The sequence below is a fragment of the Haemaphysalis longicornis genome, unplaced genomic scaffold (genome assembly GCF_048455015.1).
Source record: "Haemaphysalis longicornis isolate Haplotype H1 unplaced genomic scaffold, Haemaphysalis longicornis Haplotype H1 scaffold_12, whole genome shotgun sequence".
Lineage (NCBI taxonomy): Eukaryota > Metazoa > Arthropoda > Arachnida > Ixodida > Ixodidae > Haemaphysalis > Haemaphysalis longicornis.
This window is the reverse complement of record NW_027526225.1, coordinates 64,779,193-64,792,004: the sequence shown is the minus strand read 5'-3', so window position 1 is coordinate 64,792,004 and position 12,812 is coordinate 64,779,193. Positions and strand designations below refer to the sequence as shown.

The 12,812-nt window shown below is 47.5% G+C and overlaps 1 protein-coding gene across 2 annotated transcripts in view; it reads right to left on the bottom strand.

The window, feature by feature from the left end:
* Nucleotides 1-345: 345 nt before the first annotated feature.
* LOC144162775 (DNA excision repair protein ERCC-8-like) overlaps nt 346-12,812 on the bottom strand; it is a 32,618-nt gene continuing 20,151 nt past the window's right edge. Inside the window, exons 5-7 of one of the 2 annotated variants that reach the window (XR_013320763.1) lie at nt 5,705-5,898; nt 3,238-4,677; nt 356-648 (exon numbers count right to left, since the gene is read on the bottom strand). Coding sequence is in view for 1 of the 2 variants with exons in the window: in XM_077693430.1 (XP_077549556.1) it covers nt 4,392-4,677; nt 5,705-5,898 (480 nt within the window). In the remaining variant the exon portion in view is untranslated. Of the gene's footprint in view, nt 4,678-5,704; nt 5,899-12,812 lie in introns of both variants that reach the window. The other variant, XM_077693430.1, reaches the window with a different exon arrangement.

The window sequence follows — 12,812 nt, the reverse complement described above, 5'->3', positions numbered from 1 at the left end:
CAGTGTTGGTCATAAAACTGTAATCCTTATATTTTCAAACACTACGAACCCTGGTGAATGCAATAATCGAAGCAGTTTTTTGATGCGTCGCTTGGAGCTATTTTACAGCTCATTAAACCTTGGTGTTCGAAATGGGCACTCAAAATGGTTCCTTGCCACTGGTGCCACCAAGGTTTATTAATGAGCTGTAAAATTAGTTCTAAGCGATGCATCAAAAAAACTCCTTCGATTATTGCATTCAGCAGGGTTCATAGTGTTTGAAAATATAAGGATTACGGTTTTATGACCGACACTGTTTTGTCTATTGTTTGACCAAAAATGGATAATTACCCCTAATTATCTTGGGACCTAATTGACCGACTAAAAAAATAACGCCATATTTGACATCAGTGGGGGAAAAGCAGCAAGATTGACAAGTTTCAGAGTGCACTTTAAAATTAAAAGAGGTTGTTTTAAGACCAGCGTTCCCCCTTAAAGGAGCCATGAAGAGAAAATGCAAGTTGGTTTTATTCGAAAGATTTCGTGTTTTATAGTGCCCCCAGCGCTTGTCCGGATACAAACGGTGCTTTATTCACTGAGAAATTAAACAATTTAGGTTAAAATTTTGATTTTCCCGCTCAATCGTGCGTTTTCGTGGTCCCAAAGGACCTCTCCCTGTATGTAAACAACGTGACGTCACTAAGCGCACGTGCGCGACGGGTGGCGCCTGCTGGCGGCCGCGAAGTGAGGTGGCGGTTGGCAGAAAGAGCCTGCGCCGACGGCACGGCCTGGCCGCGCGGCGCCCGAAAGGAACGATGTGCCGTTGGTTCGGGCCGTCACTGGCTTCCCACATTGCAGGTGGGGGTCTAGCTATCCTAGCTGTGGCCGTCGCACCTCCATGTAGCTTTCCGCATCTACAACCTCCGCAACACTTTCGTTTACCGTACGGTCAACTGAACGGCGACGCTTTCGGATAATCAGTGCGCGGCAGGCGCCTAAACGAGTCATTCTGGAGGTTGGTGCTGTTGCGACGCATCCCAAAATGTTTTTTTAAGATTCTTTGTGTTCGGACACATACCAAGGAAAGCTAATTTATTGTTGCTTTCGAGGTCCGCTTAAGCTAAGCGCGGTGCCTCAGGCAGCTAAACGCTCCCGGTTCTTGGTCTCTTTGCGTCGCCCGGAGGCAGTGGCGTACACACGATTTCATGTCGAGGGGAAAAAGGAAAGGTAAAGCATGAAAGGATTAAATAGTAAAATAAGCAGCAACGAAACAAAATATGAAGAGCAAAAGGCAAAAATTATTACAATAAAAATATCGCGACGATGTCGTTCTCTACGAGATTGACCGATTGTTTTCTTACCTTTACCCCTCTGAAATCTCGAAATGGTTCATCGTCATTGTGAGAGTAACATAGCAGCCACATATATGTTTAGTCATTATTTCATGATACAGTCAAACCTGGATTTAGCGAACCTCTATGTAACGAATTCCTGGATTTAACGAAGCTTTTCAATTCCCCATTTCCACCTTCATTGAAGCCCATGTGTTGGCGACCTCTATGTAAAGAAGGAGTTGCGACGGTTAACCTGGATGTAACGAATTCGCAACGCTGATGAGTCAAGGTTTCTTGTCCTTTTTCTAAAAAATCGGCAGGCGAACTGCACTAATTCAGCGAATTTCGCCCACACCGCAATCTCTAGTGTGTTTCCACGTGTGAGTGCGGTGTCGGTTAGCTGCTAGGCCTGCCTGTCGGCGTGCAGTCACGTGTGCCCCTGATATCTGTGGTATGGGTTCGTGGATGATTTCTGCTGCCTGAATACGAAAAGATTTGTCGTTTCAAAACAAGCTCGCAATTTTAAGTGCTCTCTCCGCCGGTGAGAAAGAAGAACGTCACCTCCCGGTACAGTGTCCCAGCTAAAATCCCTGACTGCAGAAAAGAGCATGAAGTTCGCGAAAAGGCGCCCTTTCAGCACAAGTTTGGTTCTTGAAACGCGTTATGACACGACGAAAAGTATCAAAAAGCAAATGTTACACTTGGTTACGTTGGTGAATTCGGGGGCCGTGTAGTAGCAGCAAGCGCAAATCACGCAGTTTTTCAGTGTAAAATATATCCTCGAAAAAGGGTGAGTTCAGCATCGCTGATGCCTAGCATATTGGTTTCGTTCCTGCTTCATTCCCGCGAGCTTTTAAATCGAAACCTTCATGTAACGAAAACCTGGATGTAACGAAAAAACGCGAATTTCTGTCAACTTCGTTATAATCAGGTTTAACTGTAGTTAAAGTTAGTGCACGTGTCCATGTACGCCCGCTGCATACGCCAGCGTCGGGAGGCCGCAACAAATGAATACATTCACTGAGTCTGTTCGCTAAGGGCAAACACATTTTTCGAGTCGCGTGAGCGGCCCATCTCGCCCCGAAGGCACGATGCTACATGTGAGCACGGCAAGCATCTCAGTTTTCCGGCATCCTCAAGGCAGAATATAATTGATCAAGGTAAAAATTTATTGTACTTACAAGCAATGAATTTCGTTCGTCTTGAACAGATCCCCCATAACAAAAGACCAAACTTGTCGTTGTCGATCAGGCGGCAGGCGGCTATCGCGGATCCCTCGTCGAAACATTTATTTCGCGTCGCAAGCAGGTTAGGCATTCATTGTGTTTTTAATACAGTGCTCTACCTCCTCAAAACATGACAATATTTCGCAGCAAGAAAATTTCCGTCTGCCCCCTCCTCCCCCCCCCCCCCCCCTTCTATTTCACTTGAGCAAATTTCTGCTGGTGCTGCATGATAGCAGATGGTTGATAAACAGTATCATTTCATTGCACGAATCAGCGCGGACTGCTAATGTAGACGGTATGACTGCGCTTTGGAGAACAGCTGAAGTTCTAGAATGCGAAATGTTGCTACGAGTATAAGAGAGCAGGCTATGTCGCTGCTTTGGCTGCCAGCCTCTTCGGCACATTGCGCGCATCCACAATACACGCCGAATTTACCTCTGTGGGGACTCCGAAAAGTCTGATGCCACTGATTTTGCTCGCAAAATTTGGGTAGCCGAGAGCACAGCAGCCCACCGGCATCAGAAAAGCCAACACGTAAACAAAAATTCCACTTTTGCGCGCGTCTAATGCAGCCTCACTGCATACGCGCCGCGCTGGTCGGAATGTTTTGCCAACCACCCTCCCGGCCACACCCAGCACGTGCGATTTCCGTGACGTCACGGCCGCCGCGTGATGTACCCCGGGAGAGGTCCAATGACATCACAGGAACCGACCGGTCTGCAGCCTAGAGTACCTTCATTCACGCATCCGCCGTACAGGGTAGAGACACGTATACGCTGGCGCCGCCATTTTCGGTTGCTCGCTCGCCGCCGAAGCAAGTCATTGTGTCAAAACCGCGCTAAAATTATCGCCGCAACGCGGTTTACTGAAGAAGTTTGAATCATATTGTTTGTTTCGCGTTGCTAGGTCTCGTGGGAAACGAAAAGAATAACGCGTTGAGCCCGTTGGCCCAATTGCGGCGGCACGGGACCGTTCAAAGGTTGTCTCCACCCTGTACAGCGGTGTTGGTTTGTTCCCGCGTTTCTTTACGTTCCGTAATCTAGATGGCACCACCATACCGTGGCAAGCGTTTGGTTTGTTTTTGCCCGCATTTAAACTTTGCTTGTTTTTGTTCTGGGAGAAAATATTCGTTCCCTGAAACAGTGCTCGCTCGACAAATGGGGTCACGTAAGACACCGTTGCTTGCGTCAATCGGCCAGTGTCGTCTGAGACAACCCCAAGCCCTGTAGTGCTGTGCAGCTAAACCAAGCATGCTGTGCGCCGTACGAACAGCAGAACGCATCAGTACTTGTATGTTTACATGTGCTTTCGTAACTTCCACTGTTTGTCCCATCATTCTTATTGCTTTGTAAAGAATGTGCCCTAAATTTAAGCGCAAATCGCTCGTTCGTCTAGTTTGTAAGCTCTACCTAATTTTCGTCTGCTTCTGCCAGCCTCCGCCAATCGCAGAGCTTAGCTCATGTGACATCATAGGTTCTGTTGCGGGAAATGAGCTGGTGGGTCGCATGACCATTCCCATTTTTCCTAATTATGTAGCTTATTTGAGCGAAGTTTACATTAAAAGTGGTGTCAGTATGATTCTAATGAGACAATCTTTTGAATGAACCAAACTTGTGTTTTCTCTTCATGGCTCCTTTAACCTCGTCCAGGTTAACCTCGTCCAGGCCTTTCTTGTTCTGAAGAACGGTACAGCATGGCTCTGTACATCGCACAGTCCTGGCAACACCACAGCTCTCACCAAAGTTCTTTGTTCGAAACGTTTCAACCTCGTCACTGAAAGCATTGACCAAATGTTTGGCACAACACGCCTTGAGAGACGCGCACACATCACACAGAATGGAGCAAACTCCCGTCAGAACTTCTCCTCATCGCTGCTCCAAGAGTCCGGCATACCGTCCTGCTGGTCGTTGAGGGCCCGCTCCCGGTCACCGCAAGAGGTCCACCACAAAATGGTGCGGTCGTTGGCGCCGCTGAACGCCTCCAGGGTGTCGTTGCAGATGAGAGCACAGTTGGCCTGGCCAAAGTGGGCCCCACTCAGGGCTTCCAACTTCTGCGGCCTCACAAGATTCATGACCAGAAGGCAGTGTCCAGATGGCAGCAGGGCCCCCTCCTGGGTGCAAGACATTTGTGCGGGCCACCTGGAAAAAGAAAACGTGCTTCGCAAAACAAAATCGTGCGACACACTGCTGACCTGCAAATATGGGGTCGCGTGCGATCCCACCAAATCGGGTGAGAAGTAAGGCGCAAGACATTTTAAATGGACGCTGAAATGGGCACTGAAGTGAACTGTAAACGTCTAATTGCCTCGCTCGATTGCCTAGGTTAAGCAGGCCATCTAACAAGTCTTTTAAGCCAATTTAGGTGCATTTTTTTAAACCAAAGAGCCGGGTTCGAAAGCAGAGTTTCCTACCCATTAGCTTCCTCTACAAAAAGGATAGTGCAAAAAAAAAAAAAGGCTCGGAATCCAGAAATTAAACCTTAAATTATTGTTGCCCAAAGAAGCAGGGCATCGTTTGTCAACAAAGAATAACCGGAAAATCTACAAAAGGCCTAATTTCTCAGTTAGAACAAAAAATCTACAAAGCGTGCTTACAGTCTGTAGAAAACGTAGAAGAAGAGACAGCAAAATAAAGTGAGAAAGGAGAGGAAGGGGTGGCAGTTCGGAATGGCGGCTCTTGTCTGGCTTCTCTTCGCCCGACCAGGTTTAGCGCAGTCCCTTTCAACTCAGACACTCAAAAGAGTTATGGCTGCCTCTATGGCAGGTATGAAATTTACTGCACAAGTGAACTGAGACGGGCTAGTTGGTGTATGATGCCACTTAGAAAAAACAGCGCCAAAAAACGATACGACAGGGAGTAAAGACAAACACCGTGCTGAAATTTACCTGAAATAATGAAATTTACTGCATGCCTTGGTGGCTTAGGCACGGCCCTACCCAGCATGGGGATGAACGTCCAATTTTCCTCTGCCTCGACCATTTTTCTGACGGAGGTGAAAGCAAACACGCCTGCATATCGATTTCGGCAAACGTCGCAGTACCCCAGCTGGCCTACATTCCGTAGGCCTCACGAGTGTGGCTCCAGCGCATGCAACCACAATTTGAGAAATAAATTACGTTTCTACCACGACAACGTGGTATACTTGAGAAAAGTTGTAGCGACGCACTTGCAGCAGGCGAGACCCGAGTGGCCGCGGATCAGGCTACGCCTTGCGACGTCCCACAGCTTGACGCGGCCGTCGTTGCCCATGGAGAGAAGCTGCAGGCCGTCGGGGAGGAAAGCGAGCGAGACGACGCTGCCCTTGTGGGCTGGGAAGGTCGCCAGAGAACCGCGGGCACACCTGATGTCCCACAGCCTGACCTGCACGCCCGGGGCAAGGACAGCGTCCAACTTCACTTTCGTGGGTGAACACGGCAGTAACAAAAAGAAACCACAATGCAGTGAAAGCTCGTTAATTCGAACTTCAAAAATTCCAACTTTTGGATAATTTCAACTGTACGATTTGGTCAGGCCAAGCTCGCATAGACTAATACTACTTCTATCAAACTGTAACACTGGACAAGGAAGGAAAAAATGAAATGCACGCAACTCTTCAACTTGGTTTATGCCAAAAGGGAACAAGAAAACACGCATACTATATATGCACATGATTCGAAAAAACAACAACACACAAACACACTAGTCAGTGAAAATGAAACGCCACAATCTTCGCACTTGCTCTTATCCCTATTTACATTGAAGCACAAACAATACCTGGTCACATTACAGGGCAACGTGCTCCAATGTAAATACTAGTGATAAGAGCAAGTGCAAAGATTGCGGTGCTTTTTTTTTTATTCATGTACATATATGCGTATTTTCTTGCTCCCTTTTGGCCTAAACCAAGTTGAAGTCTAGCGTGTGTTTCGTCTTTTCTTTCTTTGTCCAGTGTTGAAGTTCACTAGAAGTAGATGCCCTTAAAGGGACCCTGCAACACTTACCATCGACTACTCGGAATGTATTTTGGCGTAAAGTCTATTGTCCCAGCAATCTCCTCCCGCAAGAATTATGAAAATCCGTTCACTATCACCGAAACTACGCGCGATGAAAAATCGCGCATAAATGTTCCCTCTCAACTTAACCGCGGACAACGCGACGAAAGCTGCGCGCTCTCTCCCGGAGAGGGGGGCGGCGCGCGGCGTTCTGTTCGGCAGCCTTCGATATGTCACAGGCCGGGGAGTTTCATCCTTTTCCCCGCAACGTAGATGGGTCTATTTCCGGTCTGGTGCCACAAAAAAGCAGGCATGGTGGCCTGCTCGCAAGCAAGCACTCAGGCTGGTAGGGCGTTTTTGGCGCAATAAACGTTTGTTGTCGAGTGGGCTCGTTGAAAGTGGAATATTTAGTTTGTCACTCAAACTACACGTGCACTCAAAACAGAAGAAACACCAAAAGCATGCGGACAGGTTCAGACATAGATGAGGTCCATACACAGCGCCGACGACGGCTGATCGTCACAGAAAATGCCAGAATTTAGCTGCGAAGTTGACCGGCGACAGCCAGGACAGCCATGGCCCGATTGACGTCGCAGAGGCCATGCCAGGGGTGCATAATGAGGAGAATTGAAGAGAGAGCGGTTGGTTTTTGCACGTCTTTCACAGCGATTTGCACGCCTACCGCTTCACACGCACGTGTAATATTTGGCTCGGGTGTTCCTGGAAGTCTAATCTAAACGTCGCGCAGGTTTATTTGCACTTCGCGAAGAGTGTTGCAGGGTCCCTTTAACCAACTCGCCCAACTCTCCACTTTAATTCTCCCATAGACGCCTATGAATAAAAAAGCCTGTTAATTCAAACATGAGCGAGCTTCCTCACAGATAATGCCTGGGATACGGCCACATTAACGCATTTCCTGCCTACTCAAGATGGTGCATCACCTCTGGAACGTAATGAAAAGTGGAGAGAAAAGGTAGAACCGGGCAAAACAAATTAAAACCCTCATGGTGGACATTTTTGAAGACACCTTCTCAGCAGACTACAGCGGTATGAACGCGGGTGTACTGCTTTGCGGTGCACTGACAGATAAGGACACCATTTCTCAGTTCAGAAATGCAAAACCGGTCGCTGCCAGTGATGGCAAAGAGGAAGATGACGCAGCACCAGTGCGGCCGTACGCTCGAGTGTCGTGGTCAGATGGAACACCGCCCCTCTCTCGTTTAAATTTAAAAAAGTCGTCCTATCCTCTACTCAGAGCAAAAAGTGCTCGCCATCGCCTTATAGAGCGAAAGGCAGGCGGCAATTACCGAGTTTTCAAGAAATAAATTGATTGACATGTCATACTGCTTCCCTATTGCCGTGTACTGTTGTTACTCATCAGTTTTGTTAGTCCGAACTTTCATTAATTCAAACTGAGACGGCGTCCCCTAATGGTTTGAATTAACAAGCTTTTAGTGTAGTACAGACAGCGACGACATACCACGCTTCAGCCCAATGGTGCTGCTGAAAAAGAAACTGGCCTTGCATCTGCTCACGTCACTGCCAATGTCGTCGAGAGACGATAGTATTCTCCCACGCCTGCCATGAAACGTGCTCTCCTTTCTTCTCGTTTGCTTCTCGATCGCACGTTTCCAAACGCTTCGCTTCACAGCACCCCACAGGACGTGCGAGATCATTAGCGTGCTACTTCTATTGAGCTGCGGCTAATAACCCCACCGTTCAGGCTTTGTGGCCTCAATGTAGAGTTCTGGGCACTTGCACTGAAGGCCTGGGTTTGTGCCTCAGCAAGACTACTTTAATTTTTTCAATACAAATTTTTTTACCGAAACTCACTTGTTTTTTTTTTTTTTGCGGAAGAACTCAATTTTTTGCATTTCTTTTTTTGTTACAAACGGTGATTTAGTATGTTTTAGGTCGCTTTAGGTTCGGGGTGCAGCCTATGACATGTTCAATTAACGTTGCGTATCGCGTGAAGACACATGTCACTGACACTGTGGTGCGAAACGTTTCGAAATACGCTACCCCTCGTCTCGCATTTCCAGTGATAAACATGGTGGGGGTTTGCTTAATTCAATTGCCCCACGTTCACACTACTGACGTGCCATCTGTGGGAACTTTGCTCCTCTTAGGCTTGCGCTTGCACTTCAACGAAATTTTTCGCACGTCCCGTCAATTTCGTGTTTACGTCGCAAGGGCGTCGAAGCCAAAGAGCACCAGGACAGGGTGAGTGGCTTTTCAGTCCATAAAATACAATTGGAATGAATGTGAGGCAGCTAAAAATGAACAATTGGTATGGGACTGTAAAAGGCCATCGGCCAAAAATGCGAAGATGGTGTTGATGAAACGATGACGACAATATCAGGGCGAAAGAATGCCAGGAGCCTAAACCTTGTCTTGTGTGTTTATCAAGAACTGTGAAGGTCCTGGTGTATATGGGCCTGGAGTTACTCACGGCAGGTAACATATTTTAAAAATACAATATCTCAAATGTCAAAACGCAATTCAGAGAAAACATAGAAGCATTTGCTAAGAATAGCGATGGCTGTGTTTGCTTGGATGGGTGTCTTTGAAGAAGTCTTGGGACATGTCCGGCACATGCGAAAGGCAGGCTGTGTCGTTTCGCATGGGATGATCAGGACACGCGCACAAGCATGCGCTCGGAAGCGCGGCATCACCTCCACCGCCTTTGTCACAATTAATGGGTGGACAGCAAGCTTCAGGCGGCGCAACGGACTGCGCTTGAGGAGGCGAACATCGCTTCGTCAGCGACTGCTTCCTCACTACGAAGAAAAGGCAGCGGACTCTCACAAGTTTGTAATATGCCTGCGGCAGGACTGAGAATTCGTCCTGTCACAAATCGGGAACGCCAACCAGACGTCCATCAACTCTGACTTCTTTATGAGCAGGACGGTGGAACAAAGAGGAGAATACAGTGTGCTCAACAAAATGACTAGTGCCGAAAAGCAGAGCTTCACAGTAATGCTGCCCATCACGGCAGATGGCAGTAAGTTGCCCCCACACGCAATATCCAAGAGGAAAACTCTGCTGAAGGCGAACTTTCCAGCCGCCATACATGTCCAAGCTCAAGAAAAACGCCGGATGTCGGTCGACCTAATGGCGGAGTGGGTCTGCCCAGTCTGGGGACGGTGACCTGGTGCCCTGCGTCTCCCGTCTCTCCTCGTGCTGGACAGTTTTCGCGGCCACCCGGGAGAGAGCGTACGCCGGGAACCAAATGAGCTGCGAACTGAGATCGCCTTAATTCCGGGTGGACTCACTTTGCTGCTGCAGCCACTTGACGTTTGCATGAAAAAGTCATCCAAAGACAAGTGTGTGCGTCTTGTACACAGACTGGACGGCCCAGGGAGGGCACGCCTTGATGTTGCAGCTATTCCCACAAAAGCTAGGTTAGTAAAATGCCACACACAAAAAAAGCGCATGCCATACTCATGCAGGAATGATGCAGACAGCCAAGGACAGCTGGTGATCCCGTCCCTCTCCACAGCGCAACAGGAGGACTACAAGACGTAGGAGATGACAACACTCAACGGAATTCGGATAGCTTACAATAGTTCATGTGTCGCCGTAAAACCGGTGCTTTTTCTGCAACGCCTCATTAAATATGATAGCAGACTAAGTTTCCACTCTTTCTTTTTTTCATTTCGGTCACTTCTAAACGCCGCCGTTAGTCAATTCAACCCGCGCCCATGCCCCGAGAACTTCACCCCGGCGAGGTACTGGTTCGAAGTTACGCCTCTTTTCGTCCGTTCAGTGGTAGGCTTAGGCGCGGCGTTGAGGGGTGTGACGGGCCAACAGCGGAAGGGTGCTATGAAACATTCGAAAGACTTCTTTCATGTACAAAGGCTCGGCAGTATGGGCGCGTGATGCAATCACGACACTCCAGACCATGGTTTCTCAAAGTGGGTTCCGCGGAACCTAGGGGTTCCGCAGGCCCCTCCTCAGGGTTCCGCGAGCCACTGATAAATTTTCCCTGGTTCTGCAGTCACAAAGTCTTATATGGTGAACTTGAGGCGCGATCGATCTAAGGAACCTCCATTACTCACGCCCGAATGTCAGTAAGCACATCTCGGCGCATAACAGAAACGCGCGAGCTGCGCAATAAATCTCGCCAGCAGCTTGTAGCCAGCCAGACTCCGAAAACGGACCACGTGGTTGAACTATTGCACTTGAATCTCGGCCTTATATTACCCCCATGCGCATTTCTCCTGTTTGGAGATAGGTGCCGCTAGCGTACGCATTCGCGTAAAGTCGACGGGAAAAAAAACAATACCCTTGCTTGCTTTTGAATTTATTTCACGTTAATGTAGCATGAACGGAATGAAAACTGGCGGGAGTGGGGGGGTGGGGAATGGGGGGGGGTTCCTTGGCACTTAACTGAACTTAGCGGGGTTCCCTGGGACCAACATGCTTGAGAACCCCTGCTCCAGACAAAGCCATGATTGTGAGTTGAGTGGAGTACACGCAGACCGCTTTACTGTGTGGAGCAGCACTTACGTGCTCCCGCTAAAGCGGAGAGCTCAAATTAAATATCTTGTGGCCAAATTCGATGAACTACCGCGCCTATCAAAATCGATCAATTTGATCGATACTTTGGGAGCGCCTTTTCATAGCGTTCCAGGCGTTTCTCGAACAAGTAAAGCTGTTCGGAGTTGGATCAGAAAATGGCCTTTCAAAATCAGTTTTGTTCTCATTTTTGCAACGGAAACGTGATTTTTGACACGCTTTTGAATCACTTGGGTGTGGAAAAGGGGCGTGGTCATCGCGCATCACTGCTACCAACGAAGAATGCGTGCCACTCGTAATTACTCTACACCAGCATTTGTTTTTTGCTATCAGGGCGTGAATGGTGAACTAGCAAACGATTTTCAATCGTCAGGTTCGCGCTCTAACAGTAATAATCCCAGAAATCGGCTGAAAATGTCAATCAGTGCCTGGTTGCAAAGCTACTTTATGATTTTAGGCAGTTTCATTGCCTTTGCGCACGTTTTTCTAAGTTCTGTGGTAGTTCTACTTACCCCAGGACCATTCGCAAACAGTTTACAACAGTTTCGGTTTCGTTTCTGCATCGCAAAATTCATATTTAGCGCTACTACGCAGTTACCCAACTTCAAGGCTACCTGCCACGGTGCCTGGAGCGTCCGCGACTGATCCTTGAACAAAGCACGCCGCTCCTGATTTCCCCCCACCCTAACCCCATTTCTGCGATAAGAACTTCAGATGCAAGTCACAAGATCACACCCAGTTGCCAGATATCTGTTCCGCCGAGGACAGCGCTTCAAACCGGCCTTACACTGCCAGCTGTTCGCCTTCCAGTTTCGTTTCCATGTGAGGGTATATCCGGGTGTCTAATGTTGCTGCTTAGTTGAACTGTCTATTCGGACGGAGTCTCCGATAAGTTTTTGTACTGTTTCATTTGAAAAGTGTTAGGTGGCGCTGCAATAGAGGAGGCTCGTTGTGCTGATCTTTTTCATCGCGCTACTGCTACTCGGCCAAAGATCGCAGGGCATGATCGTAATAGCTCATCGTACCTCATTTTTGCGAGCAAGGCTACAATTGCGAGTAAGAAGATGATAATAAAGCTCAGCTTTATGTTTTGAGAGATAACTGACCGTGAACGACAACAAGCATCAGCCACGGCGTTCCGTTTTAAACTTCATGCATGTTTTTTTCCGCATCGCGTGCTTGTCCCAAATATTGTGCTCGCTGTAAATGCAAAGTCAGTCATTGACAAGATGTTTGTATGTTATGTGGGGGCAAATTGGTGCCTCTGATAATGTCAAACCGCCAGATTTATTCCAGGGAACCACCCGAAATTGCACATTTTGAATTGGAGGTTGGGCTTCACCGCATGACACGAGCACCGTGCGTGCTAACATTTTTTTTAATATCTGACAAACTGTTCCGCGCAAATAGACATTTTTTCTAGGGCGTGTTTTTGAAATGTTTCCCTACAAAATGTATATTCTAATTTTTTTCTACTACCGGTGGTTTGATATACACAACTCCTTTTTTATCATTTTTTTTTTACTTGACAAAAATTTTGCTTTTGATATTTTTTTCACAACTATGATATATAAAAACCTTTAAAAATTGGTGTTATTGGAAAGGCCGTTAAATATTCTGCATTTTGTGTTCCTGCAATTAGTGCCTAACCAATTTTTTTAGCAGGAAGAAAATGTTTTCTTGGATCCCTAAAAATTGATCAATTTTCCACGGTAGCGAATGAGTTAAGCAATTACTTTTATGCCTAATGAGCCCTAAAGAAAAAGATTTCTCCGCATTGCA